General features: G+C 40.0%; 1 protein-coding gene across 1 annotated transcript in view; it reads left to right on the forward strand.

Moving 5' to 3' along the window:
* cnksr2a (connector enhancer of kinase suppressor of Ras 2a) overlaps positions 1 to 16,819 on the forward strand; it is a 579,374-nt gene that overhangs the window by 266,393 nt on the left and 296,162 nt on the right. Inside the window, exons 6-7 of the mRNA XM_059968066.1 lie at positions 6,509 to 6,628; positions 7,827 to 7,886. Of these exons, the coding sequence (XP_059824049.1) occupies positions 6,509 to 6,628; positions 7,827 to 7,886 (180 nt within the window). The remainder of the gene's footprint in view (positions 1 to 6,508; positions 6,629 to 7,826; positions 7,887 to 16,819) is intronic.

Raw genomic sequence — 16,819 nt, forward strand, 5'->3', positions numbered from 1 at the left:
AAGTGTTTAAGGCAACGGTTTAGTGTTCTGAAGATCACTAGTTTGAGCCTCAGCTGAGGCAACGTGTTGTGTCTTTGAGCGAGGCACTTAACCACACATTGCTCTGCAACGACACCGGTGCCAAGCTGTATGGGTCCTAATGCCCTTCCCTTAGACAACATTGGCGGCATGGAGAGGGGTGTCTTGCAGCATAGGCAATTGCAGGTCTTCCATACAACCTTGCCCAGGCCTCAGTCACCACGGAAAATAGATGGACAGCCGAAGAAAAGTCTACCTTCACAAGCCTTTCAAGGCCTGAAGCATGTCCTCACAGGATGATGTTGCCACCATCATCCATGATGCAGCCATCACCATCTTCATGGTAGGGATGGTGTGTTTTTAATGTGCGGTGTTCGGCTTACGCCAAACATTGTGTTTAGTCTGATGGCCAAAAAAACTCAATTTTGGTTTCATCAGACCATAGAACCTTATTCCAGCTGACTTCAGAGTCTCCCATGTGCCTTTTGGCAAACTTTCACCAAGGTTTCATGTGAGCTTTTTTTCAACAGTGGCTTTCTCTTTGCTACTCTCCCATAAAGCCATGGCTGGTGAAGCACGCAGGCAACAGTTATTGTATGTACAGTCTCTCCCACCTCAGCCACTGAACTTGTATCTCCTCCAGAGTTGTCCTCAAGGTGGCCTCTCTCACTAGTTCCCTTCTTGAATGGCCACAGTTTCTGAGGACAGCCTGTTCTATGCATATTCGCAAATATGCTTCATGGTAGGGATGGTATGTTTTTGATGATTGACTTAACTTTACTCCAAAGTGTACTCAGTGACTTGGAAATTTGAAACATATTTGGCCACTTTGCAGCTGCATCCACTACTATTGAGAAATTTCTGCACACGAGTGATCGGGCAAAATCTACATGAATCCTCTGCCAGGGCAAAGCAGGCCATTCCCAAGGCTGGAGAGGCATTGCACTTCGGATCTTCTGGACTTGTTAGCATCCCGGACAGTGCGTGGCAAGCTGCTCAAATTGCTGATCTAACCCAGGCCACCAGACAAAGCTTCGAGCTAATGTTTTCATTTTAACCATGCTAGGTGACTGGCATGTAGCTCCTGCAAAACTTCAGCTCTCACCTTGGATGGTACAACAACTCTCAATCCCCACAGAAGGCAACCACCACAAAGGGCAAGTCCACTGGTAAAAATAGGGGAAATGGAATTTCTGATGCACGTTCCAGGCAGTTTGGATTGCCATGCACATCAGAGACAAGTTCACGATATCAGCAAAGCTAATTTTGGCTGGTTTGGTTGGAGCAGTCAAACCTCTATACAAACTGAATGCTTTTCCACCATTTACATTAGGTAAAACTTGCACTCACTTTTCATTAGCAATTTCATTTGCTTCAAAATACTGCTCAATTCATTCATTATACATCATCCAGTTATCTGTTAGGCAATCAAATGTGTCTATCTTTCCCATGTAGCCAGCCATTTCTGCTTTTTTTATGATTATTATCACCTAGAACTCACTGTTTATAAAGCCATGAATTCTGTCTGTTATTTGCCTTTTTTCTAACTTGTTCTCTTCCCAAGAAACGTGTTGCACTTCAACAGGTGCGTTGTCATGTCAGGTTTGTTTTAAAACTACCTTGTTGCCACTGTTATGTTTTGTAACTCTAGAAACTAATCAAAAGGAACACACAGGAGTCTGGGAAAGTGTGTCTACTTAGTTTCACTTCCTTTTTTTTAAGTGAGCTGCTCACACAGAAACATAGAAAACCTACAGCACATATGACATAGTAGAATAATGACCCATGCCATTCATGTACTTTATACATATAACCTGCAACCTGAGAGTGGCCTCATTGCCAGAATGGAGAATTAAAATGGGTGGCCACCTGGAAAAACCCATCTTCTCTTGTGGAAGGTGCTTGATGAAGCGGCCCTCCAGTCTTCGCCAGAGGAGGCCGCATCGGGAGTGCCGGGTACAGTAGATAACCCTGGCAGACTCTCAGGTGAGGTGTTGCTTCAGTTGGGAGGTCTATTTGGGGCTCTGAGTAGTGGTGAGGGGAGTTGAGTGTAGGGGCATGTGCAGCACTTGTCCTGCTTGCAGGGGTAATTGCCAGGAGGGAGATCAGTGGGGAGGGAAGAATGGGCAGGGGAGTCATATTAAGTATAATCCCTGTGGAAAATGGTGAGTAGGGTGGGGGGGTGAGGGAAAATCTGGGAGGATCCAGTTCAATGTGATGGAAGTCATAGAGAATGATGTGCTGACCTCTGAGATAGTCACAGAGTCAGACTGTAAACAGTTTACAGTGTTGCTTCTCTTCCTGATGGCAATGAACAGTCACTTGGAGATGACAGCCGGTAGCTTGAGCAGCAGCTGAAGACCATCAGTGACTCGGGAAAGTTGGTTCAGACGAAAGTACTGATTAGCACAGACTGGGATTGCTCTGACAGATGCATCTTTCAACCACACTTACAGTTTTGTTGTGAAGTGCTGCAGTCGGGAAATCTCACAGTCGGAGTTTGCCTAGAGTTGACAGCTGTGTTCTGAGAACTGCAGCTTCAGAATTCCAGAGACTAGTGTATATTTATAAAATGAGAAAGGGGAAGTTGAAACAAACAGTGAAGGTATTCATTTGCAAATACCAATCTCTGAGGTGAACCAGTGCTGAGATAGTACCAGCATGTCTTGCATTGTTTATAAGCTTTAAAAAAAAACTGCTGATATCTACATTTGTAACTAATTTGGAAAAATTATATTGAATATGGCAATAGTGGGCCCAAGTTCAATTATTTAAAATAAGAAACAATAACGATCCCTCTGAATTTGTAAAACATGTTAATCAATGCTGACTCTCCAAAGTTCAAAGTACACTTATTATTGAAGTATGTATATGTTATGCAACCTTGAGATTCATCTCCTTACAGGCAGACACAAAACAAGAAATCCAAAAGGACCCATTTTAAAAAAAAAGTCCAACAAACACCCATTGTGCAGAGAGAGAGGGGAAGAAACAAATCATACAAACAATAAAACTAAGCAAATAACATTTAGAACGGAAGTGGGTCCTCAGATGCCACGGGCAGAGCAAGCCCAGAGCCTCAGACTCAGTTCAGTATAACTCAGAGCTGCAAGAAGAGACAGCCCCAACCTCCCCTCTGGTCCCGACGCCCTGCCTTTTCAGTTCATCGGGCCGGCGTTTAAATCCTCCAAACATCAAGTCGTTCCTCGCACTAGGACCCGGTCAGAGTCGCATCGATACGCTCTGGGCCTGGACCCCACCACCACTTTTCAGCCTGTACCTGACCTATCCAAACAACCTGGCGGTTAGACTGCTCAAACCTTGCTCTTGGTTCAGGCGGATGGGCCCCGAACCTGCCCCTCCTCCTTTTCTGCTCCACTTGCTCCAACTGTCTTGAACATGCCTCAACCTCGCACACTTCGACCTCGACTCAGCCTCACCTTTGCTCGCCTCTTCATTGTTTGCGGTGATTGTTTACTTTTTACGGAATAAGTGTTATCAATAAAGTCTTTAATTGTGTTTCTTGTTTTGGGAACCACCAGTGAGCTGTCACTGTCTTCAGTGGCGCCATCTTAAATCCGAAGTTTGAACTTCAAACGTGAAAGAATCTTAAGGAAACGGTCTTCACTGTAATTGTTTCCGCACATATATTATGAAGTCAGCCGTGATTTTATTTTGCTTAAACTAATGATGGGTTTATTGTCATGAAGCAATGTAGTTTAGGGAGAGTACCTAGAAGGTCACTAAGTAGGTGCCATTTTCCAAATGGAAAAATACTTCTGTTGCTTGTAAGTACTGATACCATCAGGAATTTGTTTATATGAGTTTAATAGATCAGTGAAAGAACATTCCAGCTGACATGGAATTTTTTTTCAATGAGCTCCCAAATGTTGAAGAGTACAGTGAAGGAAATGACTCTTTTGCCCCTCCATAGTTGTTCTATTTCTTCTGAAGAGAAATCCAATTAGAAACACCCTTCATTTGTTTCACCATAATCTTGGCTTTTTTTCCCCTTCTCGACGGCTTATTCCATTCCTGTCTAAAAGTTATTATTGAAAATCTTTCAAGACATTTGAAATCCAGAAGGATGATATGTAAAATGATTTAAATTTGTAAAAGAATTTCCCTCATGAAACCTTGTGTTGTTTGCAATTCCCCTTAAACATATGCATTGCATAAACAGTTGTTTACGTTTCACCCTTCACCCATAGTACAGCCACTTATATTTTATTGTATTTTCACAGCTCTGTAAAATATTGCGTTAAAGTATATTCAAATTTTTAATGTGGTTAAAGTGAATGGGATGGATAAATTTAAGGAGAAGCTGGACAAGAATGTGAGGGAGAAAGGAACAGAGAATTGTACTGATAGATTTAGTTGAGGGAAGAAGGAAAGAAACTTTAGTGCATGAGAAATGAAGACAGGCAACATTGAGCTCATTTTGAATGGGAAATAAATTTCAACGTTACAATAAGGCGTTTTCAGGTGGTCTGAATTTATCTGTGATGTCTTGAAATGCAAGTTCAAACTTTTTTTATTTGTACACCTTGAAATTATAGAAATGTATCAAAAGTTTTCCAAGATTTATCAGTGTATTCTATCATGCATTGCCATGTTTACCAGGCATCACAGACTGGTACGGAGCTCCCAGTGCACAGGATCACAAGAGGCTGTAAAAGGTTGTGGACTCTGCCAGTCCCATCATGGACACAATCCTCACCGCCGTTGAGGATATCTCAAAAAGGCAATGCCACAAGAAGGTGGCATCCATTATTTAAGACTCTTACCATTCAGGACATGCCTTCTCTGTGTTACTACCCTCAGGGAGGAGATACAGAAACACGAAGTCCCATCATCATTTTAAGAAGAGCTTGTTCCAATTTCTGAGCAGTCCATCATCCCATGCACACCACCTCACTATTCATCTTTTCGCACTGTTTATCCATTATTTGTAACTTCGAACACTGTTCATGTCTTGCACAATATTGCTGCTGCAGAACAATGAATTTCACAGCATATGTAAATGATAATAAAAATGATGCTGATCCTACATACCCAAAATCCCATATACATTTTACATTAACAAAACCCAAGCATTCCCATCCTCAGAACAACAAAGATGATCATATGAAGGATGGGAAGTGCTGGGAGCTGATCTTGTTGGATTCTGTGAGCTTATGCACCTTCCTTCCACTGAGTGGACGAATACCTGCTCTTGCCTCATACTTGCACTTCGGAAACCTCTTTTGGAATTCAGCCTATTACAACCATATAACAATTACAGCATGGAAACAGGCCATCTCGGCCCTTCTAGTTCGTGCTGAGCGCTTACTCTCACCTAATCCCACCGACCTGTACTCAGCCCATAATCCTCCATTCCTTTCCTGTCCATATATAATTTTACTTTAAATGACAATTCCGAACCTGCCTCTACCACTTCTACTGGAAGCTTGTTCCACACAGCTACCACTCTCTGAGTAAAGAATTTCCCCCTCGTGTTACCCCTAAACTTTTGCCCCCTAACTCTCAACTCATGACCTCTTGTTTGAATCTCCCCTACTCTCAATGGAAAAAGCCTATCCACGTCAACTCTATCTATCCCCCTCATAATTTTAAATACCTCTATCTAGTCCCCCCCTCAACCTTCTACACTCCAAAGAATAAAGACCTAACTTGTTCAACCTTTCTCTGTAACTCAGGTGCTGAAACCCAGGTAACATTCTAATAAATCTCCTCTATACTCTCTCTATTTTGTTGACATCTTTCCTATAATTCGGTGACCAGAACTGTACACAATACTCCAAATTTGGCCTTACCAATGCCTTGTACAATTTTAACATTACACTCCAACTCCTATATTCAATGCTCTGATTTATAAAGGCCAGCATACCAAAAGCTTTCTTCACCACCCTATCCACGTGAGATTCCACCTTCAGGAAACTATGAATCATTATTTCTAGATCACTCTGTTCTACTGCATTCTCCAATGCCCTACCATTTACCATGTATTTGTCTGATATTTTGATTATTCCTACCAAAATATAGCACCTCACATTTATCACCAACACCATAACCTTTAAAATTAGTTAGAACTAAAAATGTTATGAGAACCATTGAGAACTTTATTAGTCAAGGATAATTGATCTTGAAAAGGATTAATTATAAGTTGGATCTATAGCTGGTCACTTTCTGGCATGTTGGGTTCTGATTTACATGAGTTTATTTAGGATTATCATAGTTTAGTAGTTGCCGTAAGGTGTTTCTTTTGCTTAAGGTATCTGACCCATTATCAGCATGAGGCTCTAAGGAAGCATTCTGAGTAACAACCTGCTCTGCAAATGTGGGGACTCCTGACTGGAATGGTTGTTTTCTTATGATTTAAAAGTAAAATAATTCTCATTCAGCAGTTTATTAAATTAATTTGCTTATTTTCCCGTTGGTTCTTAGAAATGTGCATTTATGTCTTATTTTTTCTCTCTCTCTCTCGTAGTGTAAGACACTGTCAGGAGTCTGTGATCACATTATCTCTCTCTCTTCTGATCCACTGGTTTCACAGTCCGCTCACTTGGAGGTCATTCAGCTGACAAACATCAAACCCAATGAAGGATTGGTAAGGTTCATTTGTCTCCTGAATCAAAGCTCCACTTTAGGAGTTGAAGTTTTTAGCACAAGGCCCTCCAATCCCTAGAATCTGTGACTTGTACTCCAGAGCCAATTTACTGTGGTCAATTAAGCTGTAATTCTTTGTGGCATGGGAGGAATCCAGAACACCCAGAGGAATATGTGTGGCCAGAGAGAGAGGAGCAAACTTCACATTGATTGTAGTTTACTGGATACAAAAAATAATTGGCAAATGTACCTGTCTTCTGTGATTTGGATATTAAAGTTATGTTTATACATCATCATGTAGTTTAAAGTTAGAACAAATTTATTTGTTGTGTTTGCATAATAAGATCTCCATTTGTTCTTGAAGCAGTGCCCATTCTCGATAACAACATCGAAGTATTAGAATGTAGCCATCTTCCTGTTCCTTTCTGAAGATATCTTATTTTGTGGTGCACAATTCTGAACAATTTGCAACCTTACCCTGCATTATTATAATTAAAGATAAACACGAGAATCTTACACTTCAAAGTTATCTGCAAAATCCCGATCATTTTTCCTGCCAACATGCAGGAAGTTCTGTTCCCGCAAATATTAATGTTTGTCTGATATTTGAGCAGGTCCCTTAGAGTTGACAAGGTAAGCAATATCAGTATCATAGTGCTGCAATAAGTGGGACAGGCCTGAACATTGGAACCTCACATTGTTGGTAAATGAGAAGAGAGTTTTGCTCTGTTTGTAGTCTTTACTACAGCAGAAAGAGGAGAGCCAAATATTCCATGTAATCAGAATGCTTTCTAAAATTTAATTGTTGATAATGTTAAAAGAAAAATATCTCTCTTCTGCCCTTAAGAATATTTAGATGGAGATCAAAGTCCCGTTACTCCTTATAGTATATATTAAATAATTGGGAGTATCATGCTATTGACAATGATAGCATTATCATATGGATGGGTAATGTTACATCTTTTATCGTATCTAATTACTAGTGGCATTGTATTAGAACAATAATATCAAATGAAGATGTATTTATGGTTTAAATGTGAGTTGTTAAAACAGGAATTGTTTAGGAATGTTGAGGCTATCAGTAGTCCTTCCAAATGATCTTAAAGCTTGTTTAGAATCATTTATAATGAAGTGAATGATTAAATTGTTCAGGCGACACCTTCTATATTTATTTTTCTTGTCTCTGTCCCTGTTTGTAGGGCATGTACATCAAATCGACATATGATGGTCTACATGTAATCACTGGCACAACTGAAAATGTAAGTTATTTTCCAATGAGCTAATGACTTTTACGTTACCGCCAGCAGAAATAATTTACTTGAGGTAGTGCATCAAATGAACAGTAACATGGAGAATGAGAGACCCCAAGACATACAAACAGAATTAGACCATTCAGCGCATCAAGTCTGTTTTGCCATTAAATTATGGCTGTTTTTGCTTTCCCTCACATAACCTTCTCACCATAGCCTTTGACACCCTTACCATTTGAGTACCTATCAACCTCCACGTTGAATATTCCCTATCCTCCACAGCAATTCCACAGACTCACCACCATATGGCTAAAGAAATTCCACCTTACATAGAACATAGAATAGTACAGCAATGTACAGGCCCTTCACCCCACAATGTTGTGCCGACCCTTAAACCCTGCCTCCTATATAACCCCCCACATTAAATTCCTCCGTATACCTGTCTAGTAGTCTGTTAAGTTTCACTAGTGTATCTGCCTCCACCACTGACTCAGGCAGTGCATTCCTCTGTTCTAAAGAGAAGCTTTTCTATTCTGAGGCTGTGCCCTCCAGTCCTACACTCACCACTATTGTCCCATCATCTTTCCATCCGCTCTCTCTAGATCTTTCAGTATTTGATAGGTTTGAATAACATACCCCCCCCCCCCGCCCCGATTCTTCTAAGTTCCAGCAAGTACAGGCCCAGAGCATCAAATGCTCCTCGTATATTAATCTTTTCATTGCTGGAATAGTTCTCAGAGACAACCTCTAGTCTCTCTCCAATGTCAGCACATGGTTTCTTAGATATGAGACCCAGAACTGTTCACAATACTCCAAATGGGGTCGGATGAATGTCTTATAAAGCCTCAGCATTACATCCTTGCTTTTATATTCTAATCCTTTTGAAATGCATGCTAACATTGTATTTGGCCTTTCAAACTGCAAGTTATCCTTGAGGGAATCCTGCGTTAGAACTGCCAAGTCCCTTCCACTTCTGATTTCTAAATTCACTCCCCATTTAGAAAATAGTCTTCACCTTTACTTCTTCTATCAACATGCATGACCATACACTTCCCTACGCTGTAGTCCATGTGCCACTTCTCTGTCCGAGTACTTCTGTAGACTCCCTTTCATCTCAAGACTATTGATCGATATGAGTAACATACAACGTGAAAAGTAGCACTGACCACTGCGGAACACCACTAGTCACTGGCAGTCAGAAAAGACCCCCTTTATTCCCACTCTTTGCCTCTTACCAGTCAGCCAATCTCTGACCATGCCAGTATCTTTCTTGTATAATCATGGGCTCTTATCCTTTTTTTAGCAGCCTCATGTTTGGCCCCTTGTCTAAGGCCTTCTGAAAATCTAAATTAACAATATCCACTGACTCTCCTTTGTCTATCGTGTTTGTTATTTCTTCAAAGAACTCCAACAGATTTGTCAGGCAAGACTTAGCCTTGAGGAAACCATGCCGACTGTGGCCTATTTTATCACGTGCCTCCAAGTGCCCCGAAACCTCATCCTTAACAATGGACTCTAATATCTTCCTAACCACTGCAGTCTGGCTAACTGGCATAATATTACCTGTCTTTTGTCTCCCTCCCTTCTTAAAGCACGGAGTGACATTTGCAATTTTCTGGTCCTCTGGAACCATTCCAAAATCCAGTGATTCTTGAAAGATCATTACTGATGTCTCCACAATCACTCCAGCCACCTCTTTCAGAACCCTGGGGTGTAGTCCATCTGTTCCAGAGACCTGTCTACCTTCAGACCTTTCAGCTTTCCGAGTGCTTTCTCTTTAGTAATAGTGAGTACACTCATTTCTGCCTCCTGAAATTTCTGAAAGCTACTGGTGTCTTCCATTGCGAAGACAAATGCAAAGTACTTAGTTTGTTCGCTATTTCTTTTTCTCTCATTACAATCTGTCCAGTGTAATTTTTCAATAGTCCGATGTCCAGTTTTGCCTCTCTTATTTTTTATCTATCTGAAAAAAAACTTCTGGTATCCTTTTATATTATTGGCTGGCTTACCTTCATATTTCACCCTTTTTTTTTCCTCATTACCTTTTTAGTTGCTGTCTATTGTTTTTTTTTTAAAAACTTCCCAATCCTCTAACTTCACATTTCTTTTACTTTTATGTTGTCTTTGACTTACCTTCTCAGTCACAGTTGCCTCATCCTCCTTTTGAAATGCTGCTACTTTTTTGGGATAAACCAATACTGCATCTTTTACTCCACTGCCATCCCTGCTAGTACCCCCTTCCAATCAGCTTTGTCCAGATTTTTTCTCATCTCTGTAGTTACTTTTACTCAACTATAGTGCCAATACATCCAGTTTTAGTTTTTCCCTCTCAAAATGTGTGATAAGTTCTATCATGCTATGATCACTGACTCTCAGTGTTCCTTTATCTCCCTAATCAAATCAAGTGGCTTCCCCTTAATGGGCTTGACCTTTAGCTGCTCTGAAAAGCCCTCCCGTAGGCATTTTACAAATTCCTTCTCTTTGGATCCAGCACCAAGAGAACTGCACATTGAAATCCTCCATGGTCTTTTTAAGTGCCTTTTCTATCTCCCATTTTAATTTGTACTCCATATCCTGCCTACTGTTTGGTGGCCTTTATACAGTTTTCGCCTGCTATGCGAAGGTAGAGCATTCCTATGAAACCATTTGTAAGCCGAAATATCATAAAGCGAAGAAGCAATTACCATTAATTTATATGGGAAAGATTTTTGAGCGTTCCCAGACCCAAAAAATAACCTACCAAATCAAACCAAGTAACACATAAAACCTAAAATAACAAATGTATAGTAAAAGCAGGAATGATATGATAAATATTCAGCCTATGTAAAGTAGAAATATTGTTTGTATGGTGTAGTTTCACTTATTGAAATTGGGAAGACAGCAAGCCAAAATCGATTTGGAGAAAAAAAAATTGGCACATATGCACATTCACATGTACACGCCTACGCACATTACATGCATGCACACACAACTGCCCGCACAAGGCTCCACGATCATGGTAGTCTTTCTTGGGGTAAACACACATATAAAGTGGGCGCCTTTTTTTGTAAAAGCTAAAATCCTCTTTGGTTAGCAAAATCAGTTACTCATGTAGGTCTTTCGTAACAGCAAGCTGTCGTAAAGAGAATGATCAAAAAACGGGGGCCACCTGTATAACCCCCATCAGGGTCTTTTTACCCTTGCAGTTTTTTAACTCCACCCACAAGGATTCTACATCTTCTGATTCTATGTCACTTCTCTCTAAGGACTTGATTTTATTTTTACCAACAAAGCCACCCACCCCTTTTGCTGGCCTGCCTGTTCTTTTGGTACTATGTGTATGCTTAGATATTAAGCCAATTTTGAACTGTGCTACAAGATCATCTACCTTATTTTGTATAGTGCATTCATTTAAATGTAACACTTTCAGTCCTTTATTCACCACACTTCTCTTCAATTTTGTCTCCATGTTTCCTAAATTTAACTTCTTATCCCTTTCTAGACTTTTTATTTTATTCTGGAAGCTTCAGTAACTTCAGAGAGCTGCAGAGGAAATGAGGAATCTTGTATGTCCACTAAGATAACTTGTTAAAACAGCCAGATACAAGGGAAATTCATAAGGATACAGCCAGGATTAGATTGTTTTCTTTGGAACAGAGATGGCTGAAGTGGGGTTTAATTGAGATTTATAATATTATTTGGGTTTTAAAAAAGGGAGTATAGGAAAAACTTGATTTGCTTGGCAGAGGCGTCGGAAATTAGGAGGCGTGCATTTAAAGTTATTGGTAGAAAGACTTGAAGGAGGAATCTTAGGTGATAGGATTCTGGACCTTGCTCCCTGAAAGGATAATATAGGCAGAAGTGCCCAGCTCATTTATGAAGTATTTGAATATGCATTAGATGAACCTGCAGGGTTACTGACCCCATGTTGGACGATGGGTTCAGTCTGTTTGACATATTTAAACCAAGAATGACACAGAATTCCCTCTTCTGTGTCAGAAATTTCCTGGAATGATACTAGATTATTGGAAAAAAATAATAATTTCATCATCAGCCATAGCGCAATTTAAATGTTTGGAAGAATTTCTGGTGGGAGTTAATGAGTTGCACCTGCTATTGCACTGATGGACTTTGCACATTTTTGGATGAAAGAACTGTTAAACAAGAGAGATTATTGTTTTTTTAAGCATCTGAAAAGAGTTTTGCAGGTGTTACCAGTCAACATAGTTACTGATTGATTCCAGTGAAGCCTGCAAAAGGTGAAATTTGTGCTCATTTTGGTTACGGATGAGGTGAATAAATCTTGAGCACCAAGACAATGCAATTAGGTTCACATTATTCTACAATTGCTTGGCTTCAGATACTGAAACTAATCCTGATCCTAGATTGCAACTATTCCTGGAGGTAAGAATCCTTTGCGTATTGTCCTGTCTAAAGGGAATTGTAGCATTTTCAGTCCTAACCATGTTGTATTTATTTTTATAGTCAAACATTCCTCTTTCTAAATTCAGCAAATGGCTTCACTTTAGAATAGATGATACAAAGGGCAAGGCAAAAATGATGTATATTACAAAAGGTGTCGGAATTAAAGCACCACAGAGGTCTTTTCCTTCCAGCTGACCAATTCTGTTGCTTCCTTTAATTGTTATTTGATGAGAAGCTTGAGGACTACATGTCACCTCCACTTTTGGCATGTATTAGCTGTTCCTGTTGAGGAACCAACACATAGCTTAGCCGGGAGAGTGTTAGATGGAAGGTCTAAAGGTCCCTGGTTCAATCCTGTGTTTCAGCACTGAGCTGTCCCTTTTACTTAGTAAGGGCGGCATCGACTTACAGTGTAGTGATCACTTTAATGCTGTGATGTAACTGCGTGGATTCCAAAATTCAAAATAAATATTGTGGTGGCATGGCGGCATCAGCAACAGACTTCAAGGTGAACCGTCCTGAGTTCCAATCCAGCCAGCTCCTCACATGCTTTCTGTTGGGTAGAGCGTCGAGCTGGCACCTCAGCCTCTTAGAACAAGCAGTCAGATGCCATGGAAATGGAAAAAATTCCACCCAGTGCACCGCAAGGCTCGGAAATGAGCTAACAGAAAAGGAAAACTCTGCCCTCAGGGACTATATGTAAGTTGCAAGCAGTTGTTCCATGATAGTTAAAGTCAGTAAATGCAGTTAACATACAGTGCCTATAAAAAGTATTCATTGCCCTTGGAAGTTTTCATGTTTTATTGTTTGACAACATTCAATCACAGTGGATTTAATTTGGCTTTATTTGACCTGATCAACAGAAAAGACTCCTTCGAGTCACAGTGAAAACAATTTCTTACAAATTGGTCTAAATTTATTACAGTTAATAAACACAAAATAATTGATTGCATAATTATTCACACCATTCGGTCAGTATTTAGTAGATGCACCTTTGGCAGTGATTACAGCCTTGAGTCTGAGTGGATAGGTCTCTATCAGCTTTGTACATCTGGAAAGTGCAATTTTTCCCCATTCTTCTTTATAAAACTGCTCAGGCTCTGTCAGATTGCATAGGGATTGTGAGTGAACAGCCCTTTTCAAATCCAGCCACAATTTTTCAATTGGATTGAGGTCTGGACTCTGACTTTCCCACTCCAGGCCATTAACTTTGTTGTTCTTAAACTATTCCTGTGTAGCTTTGGCTTTATATTTGGGATAATTGCCTTGTTGGAAAACAGATTTTCTCCAAGACAGTTCTCTTGCAGATTGCAACAGGTTTTCCTCTAGGATTTCCCTGTATTTTGCTGCATTCATTTTACCCTCTCCCTTCACAAGCCTCCCAGGGCCTGCTGTAGTGGAGCATCCCCACAGCATGATTCAGCCACCACCATGCTTCACGGTAGGGATGGGTTTTTGTTGATGTGCGGTATTTGGCTTAAGCCAAGCATAGCATTGAATCTGATGGCCAGAAAGCTCAATTTTGGTTTCATCAGACCATAAAACCTTCTTCCAACTGACTTTAGAGTCCCCCACATGTCTTCTGGCAAACTTTAGCTGAGATTTCATGTGAGCTTTTTTCAACAGAAGCTTTCTCTTTGCCACTCTCCCATAAAGCTGCAACTGGTGAAGCACCCGGGCAACAGTTGTTGATTGCGCAGTCTCTCCCATCTCAGTCACTGAAGCTTGTAATTCCTCCAGAGTTGCTATAGGTCTCTTGGTGGCCCTACTGGCTTGTTCCCTTCTTGAACGGTCACTCAGTTTTTGAGGACGTCGGCTCCAGGCAGATTTACAGCTGTGCCATATTCTTTCCGTATCTTGATGATTGACTTAACTGTACTCTAAGGGATATTCAGTGACTTAGAAATTTTCTTGCATCCATCTCCTGTCTTGTGCTTTTCAATATCCTTTTCACAGAGTTGCTTGGAGTGTTCTTTTGTCTTCATGGTGTAGTTTTTGCCAGGATACTGACTCACCAGCAGTTGGACATTCCAGATACAGGTGTAAACTTGACTGTACACAGGTGATCTCTATTTAACTAATTATGTGACTTCTGAAACCATTTGGCTGCACCAGTGATGATTTTGTGTGCCATGTTAAAGGGTTGGATTAATTTAGATCACTTTGTAGAGTTCTATTCTCACTTTGACACGAAAGAGTCTTTTTTTTCTGTTGAACGGTGTCAAAAAGAGCCAAATTAAATCCGTTGTGATACAATACTGTGAAACACTAAAACGTGAAAACTTCCGGGAGATGGCGTGGGTTGTGGAGCAAATACTTTTTATCGGCACTGTATCTAGTTGAAATTAATTTTGAAATTTGTTTCCATTTAAGGAACTTAAATAAGTTAAACAAAATTGGAATACTTAATTTTAAATTCCAGGATCTAATTGCCCTTGTGAAGGTGGTAATGAGCTACATTCTTGATTGGCTGAGTTGCTGCTAAGCAGGGGAGTTCCAGGATTTGGATTAGCAATGATGAAAGAAGTGGCAATGTGTTTCCATGTCAAGTTGATGTGTGACATGGAGGGCAGCCAGCAGTGCGCCTGACATCCTTGCCTTTCTTAGAATGCGAGTGGTTACAGGCACTGCAGGTGTCTGTACAAATAACTGCAGTTCATATTATAAATTGAACTCATTGCAGCCATTGTGAATCATTGATGGAAGCTCTGAATGTTGGGTGTTGGATGGAATCCCATTCAAGCAGGATGCTTTGCCCTGGATGTTGTTAAGCTTCTTGAGTATTATTACACCTATATCCATCTAGGCAGGGGCAGATCATCCCATCGCACATTCTTGACTTGTGCTTGTCTTTGAGTTTCAGGCAATGAGTCACTCATTACAGGATAACCAACTCTTGTAAAAAGTTGTATCTCAGGTTAGTCATAATCCCTGAGGATGTTTATGGTGAGGTGGCCAGCAAAAGGAATGCACTAAATGTCAAAGGGTTAGGTGCTTATACTCACTCTTTAGAACTGGTCATTTTCTGATAAATTTACAGTCTGAATGCTATTTACCAATTAACAGCACATGCTCTAGTCTAAATTTTACTGGATGCAGGAGTAACTTATTTGTTGCTGAGGAATTTCAATTGGTATTGACATCATAAAAAATATCCTTATGCCTGATCTTATAAAGGAAAGAAGGCTACTGATGAAATAGGTGATGATTGGGCATGGGTCAGTGTCTTGAGGCTATCCTGAGTCTTGGATGACCTCCAACAACAACTGCCATCTATATTTGAGCAAACTATGATTCCAGTCATTGGAGTGTTTTCCCCTTGAAACACAGTGACTTCCACACATCTTGATGCCACACTCTGTCAGAGGCAGCCTTCACATCATTGGCAAGGACTATCATACATAATTAGTTGTTCAGTCGATACTCAGACGAAGGCTCTGATAACTGAAGGGTCCAGGTGAAACTCCGGTTGGGCATTGTTGTGCAGATTATTGGTGGCTGGGTACCTTGATAGCACTGTCAACAATACCCTCCATCACTTTGTGGCTTCTCACTTCTCGTGCAAGTTGTAAGTAAAATGCAATTAACAAATAGGAATAACTTGATTTGAGACTGAGGATTACGCAGAAACAACAGTATGACTGAAAATGGACCTTTGTGTCAATAGTTGTTTCAATTAATCATGATTACAATGAATGTAAGATTATGCTATAACTTCTACACTTTCCTCCTAATGTCTTTTTTCTGTGAAATTAAGTAAGAAACATTATATAAAAGATTTAATGATTTTCTGTCACTTAGAAACCTGTTCACTAGTTCAATGGTGCTTAATTAATCGTAGGAGATTGGACAATGAATTTCACTGGAGTGAACCTTCAAATAAGGAAATACATTTGAATTAAACTGTAATAATGAGTGTTAATCAGGTTAGCAAAGGTATCTAACTGCTTTTCCTCTTCATATTGCATAAACTTGCCTTACATGGCCTGGAGGTAAGGAAAAAAATTAAGGTGATTAAAATGAGAGAATCTACTGGAGGTAGATTTCAGACAAGGGTAGAGAATTTTAAAATATAAGCCAGTTGCATAGCAGATATAGGATGTACTTTTCTTGAACACAAAAGAAGCATAAAGATCTCCTTGGGCTGCATTTGATCCTAGGATTACTAAAATTTTCAAGCCTAGGATTTGCATGTTATTTGTTTTGCTTTTCATGAAATATGGAATGATCTTTTGGAGTTGAAGTTTGGATAGTGTCAAGGGAGTAAAGCTCAGTGACTTCCACACGCCTGCATTTCTGTGTATGAAATAGAAAGCATTTCTCACTCACTGTAAGGAGTTTTACTTGCAGAATTCTTAATACTATGTCTTATTTACTCCTAATGTATTAGATAGTCAGTAGCTAATTAAATTACATTTGGTTACTGGGACCTTTGTTTTTGAAGTCAGTTGCTTCCCAATGAATTGAAGTAATCCAATACAGAGCATTATCATCTAAAGGGGATCCAGTGTAAAGTCAGGAAATTAGTAACTCAAAGA

This window comes from Hypanus sabinus, chromosome 4, assembly GCF_030144855.1.
Source record: "Hypanus sabinus isolate sHypSab1 chromosome 4, sHypSab1.hap1, whole genome shotgun sequence".
In the NCBI taxonomy this organism is placed as follows: Eukaryota; Metazoa; Chordata; class Chondrichthyes; order Myliobatiformes; family Dasyatidae; genus Hypanus; species Hypanus sabinus.